The sequence below is a fragment of the Trichosurus vulpecula genome, chromosome 3 (genome assembly GCF_011100635.1).
Source record: "Trichosurus vulpecula isolate mTriVul1 chromosome 3, mTriVul1.pri, whole genome shotgun sequence".
Lineage (NCBI taxonomy): Eukaryota > Metazoa > Chordata > Mammalia > Diprotodontia > Phalangeridae > Trichosurus > Trichosurus vulpecula.
In genome coordinates this window covers 404,331,263-404,349,259 of record NC_050575.1, presented here as the reverse complement: position 1 = coordinate 404,349,259, position 17,997 = coordinate 404,331,263, and the positions used below count along the sequence as shown (strand labels likewise).

The 17,997-nt window shown below is 42.5% G+C and overlaps 1 protein-coding gene across 1 annotated transcript in view; it reads left to right on the top strand.

Annotated features, from left to right (window-relative positions):
- ST3GAL5 (ST3 beta-galactoside alpha-2,3-sialyltransferase 5) overlaps window positions 1-17,997 on the top strand; it is a 63,785-nt gene that overhangs the window by 17,783 nt on the left and 28,005 nt on the right. Inside the window, exons 2-3 of the mRNA XM_036750844.1 lie at window positions 4,610-4,730; window positions 14,739-14,850. Of these exons, the coding sequence (XP_036606739.1) occupies window positions 4,612-4,730; window positions 14,739-14,850 (231 nt within the window). The 5' untranslated portion in view covers window positions 4,610-4,611. The remainder of the gene's footprint in view (window positions 1-4,609; window positions 4,731-14,738; window positions 14,851-17,997) is intronic.

The window sequence follows — 17,997 nt, the reverse complement described above, 5'->3', positions numbered from 1 at the left end:
TTCCCTTATCCATTCTCCTGCTTTCACTTCACAAAGAAAATGAATACATAGAGAAAGAGACAAAGGGTGGGGGGAGGTAGGGAGGGAGAGAGAGAGACAGAGAGACAGAAGAGGGAGAGGGGGGAGACAGAGACAGAGACAGAGAGAGACAGAGACACAGGAGAGGGGTAGGGAGAAAGAGAGAGAGAGAGAGAGAGAACGAGAACAGAGGGAGAGAATGAGAACAGAAGGAGAGACAGAGACCGAGACCGAGACCCAGACACACCTGTGTGATCCTGGGCAAATTAACTCTCTGTATCTCAGGTTCTTCATCTGCAGGGTGAGTGGCTTGGACTTAATGACTTCTAAAGCCCCTTTTGGTTTTAAATCTATCCTCTTATGATCCTTTCAAGGGAAAAATGACAGGAGTTTTCACTTGCCATGTTCCTGCTTCCATCCCCCATACCCTCACCCTCACTCACACTTTCTACTATTCCCCCATAATAGCACAACTGAGTCCTTCAATTACTGGTTTCCTACCTATAGGAGCTGGAAAGTTCATTTAACGGGTCCATCTCATGAAATGACTCAGCATAAGAAATAATAATAATGATGGTGATAATTGTGATGATAATAATATCTAACATTTAGTTAATCGTTACTCTGTATCAGACACTCTACAAAGCTCTCAGGCATCTCAAGGTTGAATGAGAAATGTCTCACAGCCATATAGTTATTTTAAAGTTTATGTAACTCTACAGTGATTAATAAAATACAAAATAATTTAAGCATGGTAGTTTTTTGGTTTTTTGTTTGTTTGTTTGTTTTTTGCTGTTACCTATTCTCAACCAGCAGATAACTTCTGGTCCAACTTCTGGTCCTCCTCTGGGAAGGGTGAGTCCATGACATTTTTTAGAGGGATTTCCTATTTGGAAGGGAGCCACTGTCTTAGGAGCTTTAAAGGGGATGGTAAAGAAGTTTTGGGGAACATTCAGATGTGCCATGTATTAGGGATAAGGTAGTATGATGTTCGTACTTGAGATTGACCAGTTTCATAAGTTATAAAAGTTCTTGTGTCATAGCTTGGTCTTCAGCTCCAACACATGACCTACTCTTCTTAGCCTCCTTTTTCTCTGGTCTGGTCTTGATATCAACTAGTTTCTGTTGCGGTGGATTTGGCTTCTAGAATTTACTTCTCTAGCACACAATTATGCGGTATGAGAACTTGGCTTAGTCAGGGATTTCCCTTATACTTTTTACAAGCTTAGGCATCTTGGGATGCATCATCCTTAATTTATTTTTTAAAAATAATTTTGTTGATATCTTTTTTATGACCATTATTGTCAAATAGACCCATTCTCCCCACAGACCTAAGTGGAGCCATCTCTCATAACAAAGAAGCAGGGGAGCAGGTCAGCCAAACTACCCAGCCAGCCTGACCATATATGTTCTGTTCCCCATCCATAGTCATATCAGAATAACTTTATTTCCTTTTTTTGACATGATTACTAAACTAGTAGATGAGAGGGAATTTGGTGATAATACAGTCAGATAGGTTTAGATGGCCGGATTCAGAGTCATCATTAATGTTATTGTGGCAAGACCTTTCCAGTGGAGAACTCCAGGGATCTGTACCTGGCTGTGTGCTGCTTAATACTTTTATTGAGGTCATGGATAGAGGTGTAGATGGTGAGCTCCTCCAATTTACACGTGGTACAGAGCTGGGAGAGATAGCTAACAAGTGGATGATAGAATCAGGATCCAAATGGACCTTGCCATGCTGGAGTATTGGGCTGAATCTAACAAAATGAAATTCAGTGGCTGCAAAAGAATCAACTTCACGAGTAGAGGATGGGGGAAGCATGGAGATCCAGCAGTTGTTCTGCAAAGAGTCTGGGGGTTTTTAATACGTTTTCAATAGGAGTTAGCAGTGTGGCGTGGTAGCAATACTGGGCTGCATTAGGGGGCATCATTTCTAGGAACAAGTCAATCATAATTCCACTGTATTCTGCCGTTGTCTCACCTCAGTTCTAGGCACCTTGGCTTTGGACAATGTCACCTGAATGGTGAGTTCATGACATGAGGATACGTTGAAAGAACAGGGCATGTTAGCCTGGGAAAAAGACTTGGTTGGGCAGGGAACAAGGAAGGGGAGACATGATGGCTGTATTCAAGTATCTGAATGGCTTTCATGTGGGCAAGGCCTGGGATTGGCTCTGTTTGGCCCAGAACCAGAAGCGATGGGTAGAAATTGTAAAGCTGGGCGTCAAAGAAAGCTTCCTGACAGGAGAGCTGTCCTAAGGGAATGGCTCAGCCACACTCTCTGCCCTGTGGGCCTTCATGCCCACTGTGGAGTGTGTTAGGGTGGGTCTTCCTTTGTGCTGAGTTGCCTGAGGGGCCGCTGAGGGGTGCTGCCTCTGAAGAGTGGGAGAGAGGTGGATGTCTTCCTTTTCCAGTCTTGCTCACTGTCATTGAATAGGATTCCTTTCTTTCTATGTTGTTATTGTGTAGGCTGTTTTTCTGGTTTTTCCCTTCAGCCTTAAATTTCAAATCAACCAACATTTATTCTACACTTTCTACGTGCAAGGCGCTTGGACTGCTGAGACAAACGTGAAACAGTCTCTGCCATCCAAGAGTTCCTAAAGAGGAGAGGGGCTACAGTGTGTACACATGATTACAGGATGAGCATGAGGAGGGGGAAAGCTCTGACGGCTGGGGGGGCGGGGCGTGGTGGTGGGGGTGAGGCAGGGACCAAGGCGCCTGGATCAGCCCTGGAAAGGGAGGATAATAACAATTCTGAGGAGAGGCAGTGAGCGAGGAAAGGTTATTGTGCAGACTTGAGGGGTGGATAGAGAAATAAAGCATGCATTTGTTTAGTGCTAGCTGTGTGCCAGGCCGCATTTGTACTGGGTCTTCCTGGCTCTCATCAAACTCTCTATCCATTAAGCCACCCACCTGTTTTTGTTAGGCAAAATAGTGAACTTGCTTAGGTAAGGATGGGGGACTAAGGAGGAAATCCAAGTATCCTAAAGAGTTTTTGGTTGTCTCTAAGTAGCTTGACCTGAGCCTAAGTGAATAGCCTTGGGCTTTTTTCTGTCTAGGGTGAACAGTGGAGCCTTGGCTCAGAATGACTGCGTTCACTTTGGGTTCTACATCCCAATGCTCCCCAGAGGGAGGAGGGGCAGAGGGTGGGAGTGGGAGAGGGTAGCAGGGGGTGTGTGTGTGTGTGTGTGTGTGTGTGTGTGTTGAGAGACAGACAGGCAGACAGAGACACATAGAGACACAGAGAGAGAGAGTCAGAGAGACAGAAGAGGGTAGAAGGGAGGGAGAGAAAGAAAAAGAGAGCAAGAGAGAAAGCAAGAGAGGGGGGTGGGAAGAGAGGAGAGGGAGAGTTCACAAGGATTCTGCTAGGGAGATAAGGCTTCAGTTTACCAATGTCGCTTACACACACACACACACACACACACACACACACACACACACACACACACATTCTCTAGCAAGTAATGTCATTCTGTTATGTTCTCAGAGGAAGGTTTGCGTTTGCAGCTAAAGAATTCTAGTGTCATGGCCTGAGGGAGAGGGAGAGAGGGAGAAAAAAATTTGGAACTCAAAATTTTATAAAAGCAAATGTTGGAAAAAATATGTGTATTTTTTAAAATTCCCCATGCCAAATCTGAGCATTATTAACATTATTAACAGAGATATAGGGCCTCCAAGACTAGACAAGTAAAGCATTTTAACAATTTAGGTGTAGTCAATGCTGCCGCAGTGGATCAGGAGACTGAGGCTCTGAATGGCATATATGGGGTCCCAGAAGAAGAATCTGAGGTGGACTTCAGATCCCCACATGTTCTGACGCCAAGGGCAGCAGTGTTTCCGCTATACTCTTGTATTGCCTCTCGTGCTTTTGAGTCTAGCAATGAAAAGGCCGCATGGAGACCTGTAGCAACTTTGACAGGATGGAGCAAACTCTGGGTTTGGGGACCTACTGCCTCACACCAGGAACACCTGCTGTCCCTGGGGCCTCAGTGCCCTTGTCTGTAAAATGACAGCATCGGACTAGCTGGTTTTCTCAGGTTCCTTGCCGAGCTGACTCAAGGATGCTCTGAAAGGCAGCTTCATGCACTTGATGAGAACGTTTGTAACTTCACTGAGGACAGACTGGGAAGCAATAAGCCAAGGCTTGAGCAAAAGGACTTTAGACTCTCCTTCAATCCTTTGCATTCTTCCTCATGAGGGCTTGGGAAAGGAAGCTGGACTGGACATTCTCCACGGCTGTAGATCGTTGGGAGGGCAGCCTATCATTTTAGTGTGGGATGGAAATCTTTCTGCTCAATGGTCTGGTCTGGCCTGTGGCTGGTATGATGGTGCCTTAAAAAGGCCGTTTCATATTTAGGGTTTCTGTTTTGAGGCAGAAAATCCACCATTTATAATGGAGTGGTTACCAAATAAACCTGTTCAGTTGAAATAAATATTCTGAGAAGACCTTGAATGTGAAGCATCATTTTGCTTGTAAATTGTAAGTAAATTAACATCTTTTTTTCCTCCCCTTTCTCCCTCTTTTCCTTCTTCTAGCTCTCTTCCATTTTCTCTATTTTTCATTCTCTTCTTTTCTATCTATTAACAGCAATGCCAAATGAATATAACTCTATGAAACTGAAGAGTGATTGCCCTCCTTCCCTGCCATGGTATGCCCAACCTCCAAAAAAAATGAGAAGACCCAGCCTGTTATTAAAAGACATTCTCAAGTAAGTCAGTTTATCATAGAAATCCTGAAAAGGATTAGAAAAAAATCATTCTGTGTAATTTTGAATGTTAAATATCATGAATTTTGATGGTAATTAATTTTGATAACTGTTTCTAGTTTGACATGTATTATCAGAAATTCAAGTATTTATAGATGTTAATCAGGATACTTTGCTTTAATTTACTTACATAGCTAATAAGGAAAGTAAGCATTTTATGTGATTGAAATTGAATTATGAAAACTGGCCTTTTCCTCCATTCTCCCTTCTCTATTTCCCCCCTCCTTTATCCACCCCCCTCCATTTCCCCTACCTCACTCTATCTACCAGAGAAGAAAATTAATGCAGTCCATCCATCAGCTACATGCTGTCCAACCTCCGTTCTTATGTAATCACTTCTCTTTTGTCCATGGGTTCTACATCCCTTGGAGCTATGGAGAACAAAAAAAAATCATTGCTTGGGGGGAAAATGTGGATTTTGGCACAGCAAACTCTGGACATTCGAGACCTCAACAGTCTCCTGTAAAGGACTGCATCAAAATCTGAGATGTGTGCTGCTGCTTGTATTGGGGAGAGTGTCCACAGCAGCAGTGCTTTGGGGACAACATGTTCCATTGGCCCAGTCCTTATGGGGACCCTCTGGGGGGCCCTGCAAACTGTTCTGACCATATGCTTGCCCAAGGATTACAGGTGGGCATGAAGTGACCTAGGTGACGTATGTTAACATATGGTGCCATTGGTGAAGCTCATCCGTATCGTACCTAAAGATTGGTTCTTGTTAAAAAAAAAGAAAAGAAAAGAAAGAAGGGCCTGCCTCATGCTTTTTTCTTTCCTTTAGAACTGTTACTTCTCGATGATTTTCTTCATCCTTTTTCGTAACAAAGCATTCCAATAAATCAAAACAAATGAACACATCAGCTTTGTCTGTCAACTTAGTCTTCCTTTGGCACCTTCCTTTGGCAGACCTTCTGTCTGGAAGAAGGAGGCACCCTTTGCTATCAGTCAGTCCTTGGAGGTCAAGCTTGGGCACTACATTGATCAGCGTTCTGGTGTTTTCGCTATCATTTTCTTTATATTCTTGTGGTCATTTTGCAGATTGTTCTCTCGGTTCTACTTCATTCTGAAATCATACAACCTTTTCCATGGTTTTCTAAAAGCTTCTTATTTATTATTTCTGATGACACAATATCTCATTACATGCACATCCTAATTATTAGCCCTTCCTCAGAATCAGGTTGCCAGATTAGCCTAAATGAGGTAGGAAGTTGGGGTGTCACTTAACAGTACCTCCAAGGCACAGGCTTTCTCTCTGCTGACGTAGATTGCAATTCAGCTACAACTTGGTAGACTGTATAGAATAGACATTGAGTCTATCACCATATCCCTTAATTAATAAAACAGAATTTTATAAAAACACACTTGGAATTTCCCACCAGGAAATTCCCACCACTGATCAAATTTTGTAAATTCAATCAATGCATCCATAGAACCTGGCTTGAAAAATGATGAAACTGATTTAAATGGACACCAAACTTTTGGAATTTGAGGGATTACTCATGGAAAACAAGGGCATTGAATGAGGTGATCTCTCAGATCCCTCCTTCATCCTCACTCTTCTCTAATCTTTCCTTCTCTTGACCTTTTCGTGGATTGTCCTCCATGCCTAGAGTGCCCTTTCTTCCCACCTCTCTCAGTTTCTTTGAACCTCTAGGCTCCTTCTGGGCTCACCTTGGGTATTTGCTCCCTCCTCTGCGAAGCCCCTTTCACAACAAAATTATTCCAGCAATGCTCATAAGATGGATTGGAGCAGAGATGCTAGCTCAGAGGCCATGGATTGCCTACAAGATCTGGGGCAAATACGTACCTCTGTGGGCCTCAGTTTCCTCATCTGTAAAATGAGGGGGTTGGACTTACTGACCCTGGAGATCCTTCTCAGCTCTGACTCTGTGACCCTTTGAGGCGGACACAAGAGATACAAGCAGATCAAAGGATGGGCTCTCTGATTATAGCGGAGCTGTTTATTCTTAAATGTTGTCTATTAATTGGGCTTGATAGCTCCTCGTGTTTAATTGTTCAATAAAGAAGCCATGGTATTAGGTCATTCTTGCTTCTCTGGACACTGCCCAGCAGCTCTCACTGTGCTATATATAGACCCACCTACCAGACGGCCTTTGGAGAATAAATAATTCTACTTGGGGAGTGGGGGTGGACTGGGGTTTTTCTGATCTAAGTAGGATATCAACACTATACACTTTCAGCCATGCATAGTAACAGTAATCTCCCTTCAGCTGAGCAAATATGAAAAAGCAGAATATTTGGCAGGAAATAGAAAATGCTTCTTGAACAACTGTAGCGGTTTCACCATGGTTAGCATAGTTTTAGTTGTTCTGCCGCTAATTTATACATTAAAATCAGCTGGGTGTTTATTGCTGTCCATTAAACTCTATCCATCATCTTTTCCTTCATTTTCTCTCCCCTTCCCTCCCCTCCCCCCCCTCCCCTCCCCTCTCTTTTTTATCCTCTTTCCTTTCTGACTCCGTTCTCCCTCCTGTTTTGCCCTTCCCACCAATACTAATGGAAGGTATAACTTGCAGAGATGCAGCTGTATATACAAATAGCTGCTCCAGTTAGGGCTTTACTTCTCTGTCTACTAGCCACTGTCTCCCCTCACTGCTAGGGTTACTACTGGCGCTTCATTGTGACTCCTCTGGGTTGTAACAGCCTCCTCTCTTCTGCCTCTGCTACTGTCACTAACCCTCCTTCCTGCCTCTTGGAACCCCTGTGAATTGTACTTCAGATAATGTGTCAATTGTAGATTTAGGGGCCTGGGGGAAGAATATGAGAGAAAGCACTACTCTCACTGACTAGGTCCTGATATATAACTTACCCTATATTTCTCCATGGAAACAAAGTTGTAAATTAAAAGAAAAAAAGCCCCATGTATTAAGTATCTGTTATGTGCAAGTCTTTATGCTGCCTGTTGAGGCTGCAAACACAAAGTGGATCCATCCCAGAGCTCAGGGAGCGTCCATTCTCCTGGAGGGGGGGTGGGCAGTAGTGGCATGGATACACACATACAGATAAAATTAAGGTAACTTGAGAAGAGTGAAAGAGCAGTAACAGCTGAGGAGTGAGGTGATAGTAGCATGTTACTATAGCTCCATTACACAGAGACTTGAGTACACCCCAGAACTTGCCTGGGCACCTACCCATCCCCCTGCCGCGCACGCGCGGGCACACACACACACACACACATTTTTAATAGCACTGTTTCTGTGGGAAGTTGCTTCTAATCTTTCCCCATCTGTCTTCTTCAATGAGTTTATCTCCTAAGCTGCTGTTGTTGGCCTTCCTATCTGCTGTTGACCAGCATTTGTGGGCTGACATGTTTTCTGGGCCCTTTTTGTGGTTGTTGTTTCACAGCGAGGATAGCTTGTGATGTTTCTTTATCCATTTCCCATTTTTGGTACCAGTAGCTTATTAAATTAGGTCAGTGTGGAACTTTTGTGATTGCATGCCCTATCTTTTCATCTTGATCATTTCTTCCATTTTGATGTTGATCTTGACTTTTGCTACAGAGACATAGTGGAGGAAAGATCACTGTGGGTTTGGGAGTCGGAGGGCCTGGGTTTGAATTCTGGCTCTGCCGCTCATCGCCCGCGTGACTTTGGACAAGTTACTTAACATTTCTGAGTCTTAGTTTCCTCTTCTTTAAAATGGGAGGGCTGGAATAAGTGGTTTCTGATGTTCTAATGTACTTTCCAGCCTTGGAGCTACTGTCAGGTATAACTTGACATTCTGTCTGCGTGTGGACGACCACATCTCTGAGCAGTCATAGCTGATGTTTGGGCTGCATCATGTATACTGCTTTCTGACTCTCTTTGGAAGAGAGTATTCGTGAAACACTGACATGGAGCCGGGGGATCTACGATCCTTTGGCCTCTTTTTCTTCCTATCCTTAAACCAGATTATTTTCCCACCTGTTTTTGACTGTCCTCTCAGAGCATAGTCACTGAGTTTTAAGTGGTTTGTTTACTTGGTTTGGAGGTTCTCTGTGAGATGTTTCTACATCATCATAATCTTCTGCAGCGGCTGTTGGCATGCAAAGAGTTATTTTCATAGAGGATTTCTTGGGGAAGGACTGATGGTCATTATAATCACTGCAGATCAAAAAAACTGAATGTTCAGTGGTGACATTTCAGTCTAATTAGAGGAGAGGGAATAAGTCCTGGGCCTGGAACTTCATCTTCTCTGCAGTGTATGGTCTTAGAGTGACCCAGAACATGGAGAGGTAGAGCTACCTGCCTGAGGTCTCACTGGCAGTCTGGGGCAGGTCTTGCTAACTCTGAGGCAGGGGACATCCACTGTGCGGTGGCTTCCTCAGTTTAATTAAAGGACCCCAAGCTGTTTCTTTATCTCCCTCGAGTCTGTGATGAAATCAACTCCCCTGGCTGCTTTATCTCTCCCAAGAACCTGTGAGCAGTCCTCCCATGTTGTGGTCACAGCCTCCTCTCTTCCAGCTTTATTTAGACTGAGGAAAGCAACATTTAAAAGGTGCATTTCCTCCAGTTGGTCACATTCGTGTGATAAAGTTTTCCTAAGATATAGAACCAGTTGGTAGACAGTCTACAAACTGGGGTTCTTAGGACCCCCTGCCCCACTTTTTGCCTCTCTCCCACCATTGTTACAGAAGTGGGAGGTGGCCAACATAGGACTGAGGGTGGCTTTTAATTTTTCTTTCTTTTGAAGGTTGTTATAACCAAGAATTCATCATCTGGTGGCCAAGCAACTGGTTATGGACTTCTCTAGTTCTGTTGTTCCTCAGAGAGCTGACATAGTCTGTCACCAGAAACACACTGGAAGCCTTTCCAGCTGGGTAGAATCTCCCAGAGCTTGTACTCCTCTAACATAGCCATTGAGAACCAAGGGTCACCTTCACCCTATGACAAAGCATAGGGATAAGACTTTGTAGAGGACTTGCCAATAGGTGTGTTGGTTTTAAACACCATTGTGCCTTTATGATTCACTGACTGTGAATCATGGAATGCCACAATCACTGAAGAATCAAAATGATGGACCATCCGCGTGACAATGGAGAGATGTGAGCTAATGCATATTAGCAGTGATGACTTGTACGCAAGAGGGAACATAAAAGATTTCATCCAGGAGATGTACAATTCAATTCAGCAAACTGAGTAAGCACATATTCTGTGCAAAGATCTATACATGTGTAGAACAAGACATGACCTACTCATTCATGTGCCGTACAGGCTCTAGACAAAGGGGCTTTAACCTGGGCTGCATGAATGAGCCTGTTTGTTTTTAATAATCAAATAATTATTTCAGTATAATGGATTCCCAGTGTAATCCTATGAATTTTACTTTGTGCATTTAAAAACATTCTGAGGAGAGGCCCATGACACAAAGAAAGTTAACCACTGCTCACTTTCGCAGTCTCCACTTGCACTGGTAGGTTGGGTTGCCAGAGGGTGGCTGGGGAGTGGGGGGGTGGGGAGGTTTCTTTCTAATGGTATTGCCTGCAAGCTTCCCTCAGTAAGCTGATGTTGATTGACATCAGTTGTTATCAATTAGGCAGCTCCCCATAAGTTTGAGAAAAGGAATATTTACTAAGGTGGAATATATAAGCAGGGTTGATACAGCAACATCCCTCCCTCCTCAACCAGGGACACCGTCTCACCTCAAGCACGTTCAGAGTTCAGAAGAAAATGGGTTCATGCTTGAAAAGCACATGTGGAAAAAGCGTACCGCACACTTGCTGGTTTCTGGAAGTCCTGTTCTCCTTCCACAGAGTCCAGAGTCCAAAAGGTGCCTTTCTTCAATATGTCTAATTTGTCCTTAGCTGCTGATACAGACCTTGCCATCAGCCAGCCCTGTCCCAGGGATGCTGCTACTGGTCCAGATGGGAAGGCCAGCATCTTCTGAACTTGTGAAGTTCATAGGATTGGAAAAGTTCACTCCCTGTGAGTGGAAGTGGAGTGAGGAGAAGGAAACAGAGGCTCGCTCACTTCCTCCTGCCCACAAAGTGATGCCCTCTCCAGGCCTTGGCCTGAATTGCTTTCACCATGGGATGGCCTGCAGTTGGAATTCTTGGGTTCCATATTGGATTGCTATTTTATCATCTTGGACCCACAGGGCGTGTCTGAATCTCTTCAAACAATCCTGATACATATCCTGTGTAGGATCATCTTATTTCATCCAATGGCTTTTGTTCTTTCCAAATTCAGTATGGACTTAGTTTAATGTTTTTGATTGACTGATTCAGTAGAGATGTTCTCACCTGTTAAAAGCATCAAGCTTGATAATCTTGTTGGCTACTTTAGTTAGGTTGGGATGATTGATTCAGTTGGGGTATGAAGAGCTAAGTATAACCTCTGGATAATGTTAGGGCTGCCTGGTACCTGCTAAAGGGTAAGAGTTCTTGAGGAAGGCCTCAGTTAAGTTGGGCACAACCTTTATGGGGGATTTATGGGAAGGCATGGACATGAGTTGTAAAAGATGAGAAGGTTTGCAATTTGCACCACTGCAGAAAGTATCCACATTGATGAGATCACAGATTTACTGGCTTATTGTAAAGTATTCTTTGGGAAACTGTCCCGAGTTCCAAACAACTGAATAAACATACTTGTGGAACACAGCTTGTTTACAGTTTGACAGATGTGTATTGTGTGCTTGTGCCAGTGACACCCCAGGCACAAAGGAGGCCAGGGCTAATTTGGGGTGATAATGATAACTGACACCTCCATATGTGAGGCTTTAAAGTTTGCAAAGTCCTTTATATACATTATCCCATTTAATCCTTATAAGAACCCTCCGAGATAGGTACTACCTGGATTATTACTTCTGTTTTACAGATGAAGAAACTGAGGTTTAAAGAGTTTAACTGACTTGCCTATGGTCACAAATTAATCCTGAGATAGAATTTGAACCAAGGACTTCTGGAATCCAAGCTCCTTCCACAACATTGTACTGTCATTCCAGGACCTACTGTTCTCCCTAAGCAACCTTGGTTTGGTTTTAGCAGAAGTGAAATGAGGGCTTCCTTTGCTGGTCTGGCTGGGGTTTCAAGTGCCCCTAGCAGAGCTCATGGCGAGCTCCAGAAAACCACATCAGGACTTTCTCCCTTCTTGCAGCTTAACCTTGAGGCAGGATCCTAGTGTCCCCTTAACACATCCTCTGACTTTGGTGGTCTTCCTTGGAGCCGTTGGGCCCAGCCCAGCAGCCCCAAAGTTGTCATCAACTCCATATTCAAGTAAAGTCAGTGAAACCCTGGGTGCTTTCCCACTCTGCTTACCAAAGGCATAGAATCTTCTCCCATAATCAGTCAGTCAGTAAGCATTGATTAAATGCTGGTTATGTGCCAAGCACTGGAACACCACAAAGAAAGGCAGAAGACAATTCCTGCCCTTAAAGAGCTTACAGCCTAGGGGGAGAGGGTGCAAACAGCCAGGTATAGACAGCCTATATACAAGATAAGTAGGAAATAATCAACAGAGGAAAGGTACTAGAATCTGTGTGGGGGCATTAAAGCCTCAAGTTTCCTCAAATTTGCTCTGGGATTTACTCACATCATCTGCAGTTTATCAGTTCTCTCTGCTAGATATTAGAACCACCTTCGGTGCTTACTCTTTTAAAAAGAGCTTAAGACACTTATGCCCTGAGGTCTTCACTATTCTTCTAAATCAACTTATGAGACAATTAGCCTTGACATTTATTTATGAACTTTCTAACCCAGGAATGCATGGAACAAAATTTGAGGAATGCTAATATAGAAAGCTTAAAAGTTTCACAAATCTATGTCTCAGGTTCCTCATCTGTAAAATGAGGGGATTGAATTTAATATTTCCAAGACCAATTGCAGCTCTAAATCTATGATCCATACAAGCCGTACTTGGAACTGAGTGGAATACTGCAATAGTGAAGCCCCCTGAGTGTGGTATTGAACGGAACACTGAAATGGTGAAGGCTTGCGCCAGCATGGGAAAAAACCTTGTCTCTCCTACCGTCCCCCCACCCCCGCCCTGCACCCCTTCTATATTCTTAGGAACTGCTCTGCTGGGAAAGTAGAGATAAGATATTACATCAGTAGACAGACACCTGCAAGGTCCTGTTTTATCTAGCTTTTACTCCCTTTTCCCTGGTCTTAAGCTTGTCTTTTGTTCTTTGTTCTCTGTTGCTGGGAAAAGATTCCAGGTTTAGAATGTGAGCTCCAAATCCAGTGAATGGGAAGAGGAGCCAGTGGGGGTTGGGGGAACTCTGTGTTAGGGTTTATATAACTTGCTTTGAGCTGTATGCCACACACACACACACACACACACACACACGCTGGCATCATCCTGGGCCACACTGAGGTGTGTCCTTTCTCATGAGAAAGTAATAAATTCCTTTTTGCCTTTTCTCAAGAACGGTCTCTGTCTATTTTTAATATAGGTAGTGGTCTCTGACCCACACAGAACCTTTTCAGAGGGCCTGCCAGAGCTTCCATTTTATTGACAAAGCTTTTGAAAAACCCAGAGCCACCTCCATGCCCTAACTAGGTATTGTGGTAGAACTTTTTTAGATTATACATGTTTGTGTGTGTACAACACAGATGTAACTAAATCTATACAGACTTAATTTGTGGAGGTAAGAAAGAAATACTTTAAAAACTATTGCACAGTGGTCTAGATTAGATCCTTAAGTTTGGTGCTATCTATAAGGAAGATGTGGGGAAATGGTAAAACGGATTAGAAAAGCCTTAAAATGATGAAAGTTACAAGAAAAGGATTCAAAGACTGAGGATGTAGTGTGGTTGGGTCATTGAAAAGCAGTCTAATGTAAAAGCTTCTTTTATTCAACAAGCCTACTTTTAAATATCACCTTGTATTTAGGAATAGTGAGGTGTCCAGCATAAACAAAGAAAATTGCCTTAAGCGATGAGAAGATAAAAGTTAAGTAATCTTAAAACTCGTGCACCCTTTCATCTTTTAGTTTTAGTTTTGTGTGATGTGGAAGAAAGAAGAAAGTTGCATTGAGGAGGGTGTACATTAACATTTCATCTTCAGAATAGTTTGATCCCAGCTCTTGGTCTTCACGCCCTTATTACTCTTTCATAGGGAATATAGAGGAGAAGAATTATCTAGATTATCATGGGAAGTCTATCATAATGGAAACTTAGAAGCCATTAAGCCAATTCCTGCTATCATCATCAAAGACAGAGGCATTCTGCCCGACTGCCTCATAACAATGATACAGCTCAATTTCTTTAGAAATAAAGACGACCTTTGTTTTTAATGTGTTTGCCCTCTGTGTTTTTTTTCTTCTAATGATAAGAATGACTTAAGCTGTTTCTTAAGTATTTGGCTTTTATTGAATCTTTAAAATGCTTTTAATTTGTCTTAAAGTAGCCCATGCTGAATGTTAAAACAAGGATCAGCGTGTGTATTGTTTTTCATCATTCTTTTATGAGTACTAACTAAATTTTGAAATGGCTGCAGGTTAGAAGGCAAATTTTGAACTGTATTACAAAATTAAATGTACCCTTTAACAACATTTTTACAAAAAGGAAACGTGCAAATAGTTGACTCATGGGAATTAGTCAAGAGAAAAAAAATTGTCCCATGCTTCCCCAGCTGAAGTATTTTAAAGATTTTAACTCTTCTAAATGAATGAATGAAAGAAAAAAAGTCGTTTTTAAGTGTCTCTCTACTATGTGCAAAGCACCATGGGGACATGACGTGAGCAAGATGGTGCCTGTTCTCAAGGCTCTGTCATCTACTTACAGGGGAAACAGAAACATGAAACAGAAACAAGAAACAGAAACAGAAATGTCATGTTAAAGCTTTGATTTGAATGATTTCTTTGCTTAATGTTTCAATTTTATTGTTCTTGGAAAGTATGCTTCTATTAGATGATCTCCAGGGTCCTTTATCTCTAACATTCTATGTATAATTCTAGGATTACCACTCTTGAATTGTACACAAATAAGTAATTAAATTTTTTTTTTTGCCACAGATGTTTGCTACTTGTGTTTGGAGTGTGGATCCTTTATATCCTCAAATTAAGTTATAGTGTTGAAGAATGTGACATGAAAAGAGTGCATTATGTGGATCCTGAGCGTGTAAAGGTTTGATAGTTCTTAACTGTTTTGCTTTGTCTGCATTTTTGAAACTTTGTTCCATGCATGTGAATTGATTTTCCTTAAGAAGACTCCAATGCTAGTAGCATCTGGCCTCTAAAATATTAAATGTTTATTATATAAGGTAAATGTTTAGTAAGAAAATAGACATTATCTCCTCTTTTGCTCTAAAGTGTCACTGATCCCTCTTCATTTTTCCTCATCGTATTCTATACTTCCCAGCCTTCCTAACCAGTAGTTCTAGGTTCCATCAGAATGTTTCCCGGAAGTGCATCTATGGCCAGTTTAGTTTAGGGAGGCACTTTATTGAATCATTGAGCTAATGGTTGGATGAGCTAAGCATGTTTCAGGATTACTATATGAACAGTTAATGCCATGACCAAAAGGTTACAATGAATTTTTTTCAAATATTCAATAAATTCCTTCAGTTACTGGTCTTGGTCTCCCCAAGCTAAAGTAAACAAACAAATGAACAAAACAACTACAAACCCACCCTTTATTTCAATCTTTCTACTCTTTCAGGTAATTAGCCCATCTCTACCCTCCTTGTCCCCACCAAACTCTTTGAAAAAATACTTTTGCAAAAGTAACCCTTCATCACACAGTTTTTGTAAGGATCAAATGAGAAAGTATTTGTGAGGCACTTAGCATGGTGACTGGCACATAGTTGTTGTGTTTGTCCTTTGTTCCCAAAGAGGACCATGACGGCAGGGAGATGATGACACGACTTGCAGTTGACTTTGATTTGAGTGAGTGAGGGAGGACTGTGCAAGGTCACCAGCCTCACTTTCTCCTCCAGAGCCATCTGGGTCCAGTGGCCTGATATTCACTAGGATGACCGGAGATGGCCCAGGATGCATTGGGAAATCCTGGCCCTTTCAGGCCAAGATCTTTTCAGGTTCTCTCTTTGAGTGAGGTAACACCTGTTCAGTGAATAGGTCTCTTTAAGAATTTGATCAAGGGATGGCCCCTTTAATCAAAGCTCCTCTAAAAAAAATCTAACTGGGAGGAGAAGACCCTCAGGATTCTTGGCCAAAAGAGAAACAGTTACTTTTTGGTATTTGCATTCACTCTGTGCTAGGAGGGCAAGGACCTATTGTCCAGTCTCTAAGCTGCAGAGTGAGTTGGGTTTAAGGCTTGGTTTTTGAGAAAGAAATCTAGCCAGTAAACCCAAAGTTAAGGAGGCAGCCTTTCGCCATGGAAATGGAGCATGGAGAGGAGGCCCGGGTGTGGAAGTGGGAGGGCACAGGGGAGGGGAGGACAAGGCGGCTACTCACAGGTTGTGTTTGTCCTTTGTTCTCGAAGAGGCACATAGTAGGTACTTAATAAACACTTATTCCCTTCTCTCCTCCACTTCTGTAGCATTTGCTTCTGTTGACCTTTACCTTCTTCATAGTCTTCCTTCTACTCCTAATCTTGACTCATTTGTTTACTCATGTTCTTCCCCACCTCTTAATATTAGCGTTTTCTGATATTCTGTTCCTGGCCCTCTCCTCTTCTTTCTCCATTTTCTCCTTGGCCGCCTCACTTGCTCTCATGGCTTTAACTCATCTTTATGTGGCTGACTCCCAAATCTACGGGTGCAGCTTCACCTTGGCTTTCTCCCCAGTTCTAGACCTACATTTACACTTGCTGATACCCAGCTGCGTGTCCTAACAGCACCTGGAACTGAACTCATCCTAGCCCTGTTCCTCTCAGATTTCCTGTTTCTGTCACCCATGCCCAGGTCCTTGGCTTAGGGACACACAATGTGGTATAGTATAGTGGGAATACTAATGGCATTGGGGTCAGAAGACCCAAGCCTGCAGTCGCTGTATCTTTGATCTTAAGCCGCTTAATTTCTCTGAGTTTCAACTTCTCCATCAGCAGAAAGAGATGAATAGTAACATGTACAATAAAATAGTACATTACATATTTATGTAGTGATTTGGACATGTGCATTCACCACTTCCACTAGACCAGAAGTTCCGTGAGGATGGAGGTAGTCTTTTATTCATCCTAGTACCTATCATGGGCTCCACACATACTAGGTCTTTAACAAGTACTCGCTGAATGGTGTTGCATCCCTCAGGGCAAATTTTAAATGATATATTACAAATTAAAACCAATAATCTTTTCTATATTTTGGTGGAGTAGTTGTTGGCCAGAATACTGGGGAAACTGAGGTGTGCGTTAACCTTTCCCCCAGCCCACCCCCAATAGCACATAGCCATAGACTAGTGTTTGAGAAAAAGACAGCTATGGAGGGGCGTGCGATTTGGCCACCCCTATTCCCTCTTCAAGACTCTGTTCCTCAGACTTAGAATTCGCTTGTGTTCCCTCTTTATGAAGGAATTTCTTTTTCTTCTTTTCTTACCTGACATAGTTTCCTGTATTTCCATAGGAATTATTAGCCCCTTATTAGTACAGCCAAGGTTTGTTTTTAAAACAAATTTCTTGATTGCTTACTTATCATATAGCATAGTAATGTCAAACTAAAAAAGAAACACGTTCCCGGAAGCTACATATTGACTTAGAAAACCACAAATTAACATTTTCTATGTGGTATTGTACTTTGTTTTGTTAAACATTTCCCAGTTACATTTTTATATGGTTTTATACAACAGTTTTTTTTTAAATGGTGATGTTATACCCACCAAAAAGTAGCTTCTCGATTGTACTGTAGGCTTTCCATCTTTAGGCTAAAAACAAATAAAATGATTTTCAACATTCTCACAAAACCCCAAACAAATGAGTGCAGGGAAAATCTAGGCATCCTGCTTTATTCTAAAGCTAACATACAGTGATTTGGGCCCCTTGTGCCAGGAGGAAAGTTTAACATAAGAAATCATACGGAGAAGGAAAGCTGTGTCACCTGGCCCTCACCCTGTGCCTGATCTCATCAGAAGCATTTGACAGGAGAGGGGCCAGGGAGGATGCTGGGAGAGAAGCAAGGCCAGCGTTGTCAGGATGCTGTAAGAATCTCTAAAGACTGAGCCATTCTCTCACAGGATGTTGGGGATATTCCCAGGCTGCACCTTATTAATAGAAGAGGATGCATTGTTGTGGTGATTGTGGTTTTCTGTGTCTCTTACTTGGCTTGTCTTAAAGACCAACACCAGTCTCTCAAGGGAAGAAGTCCATGTACTTTGAAAG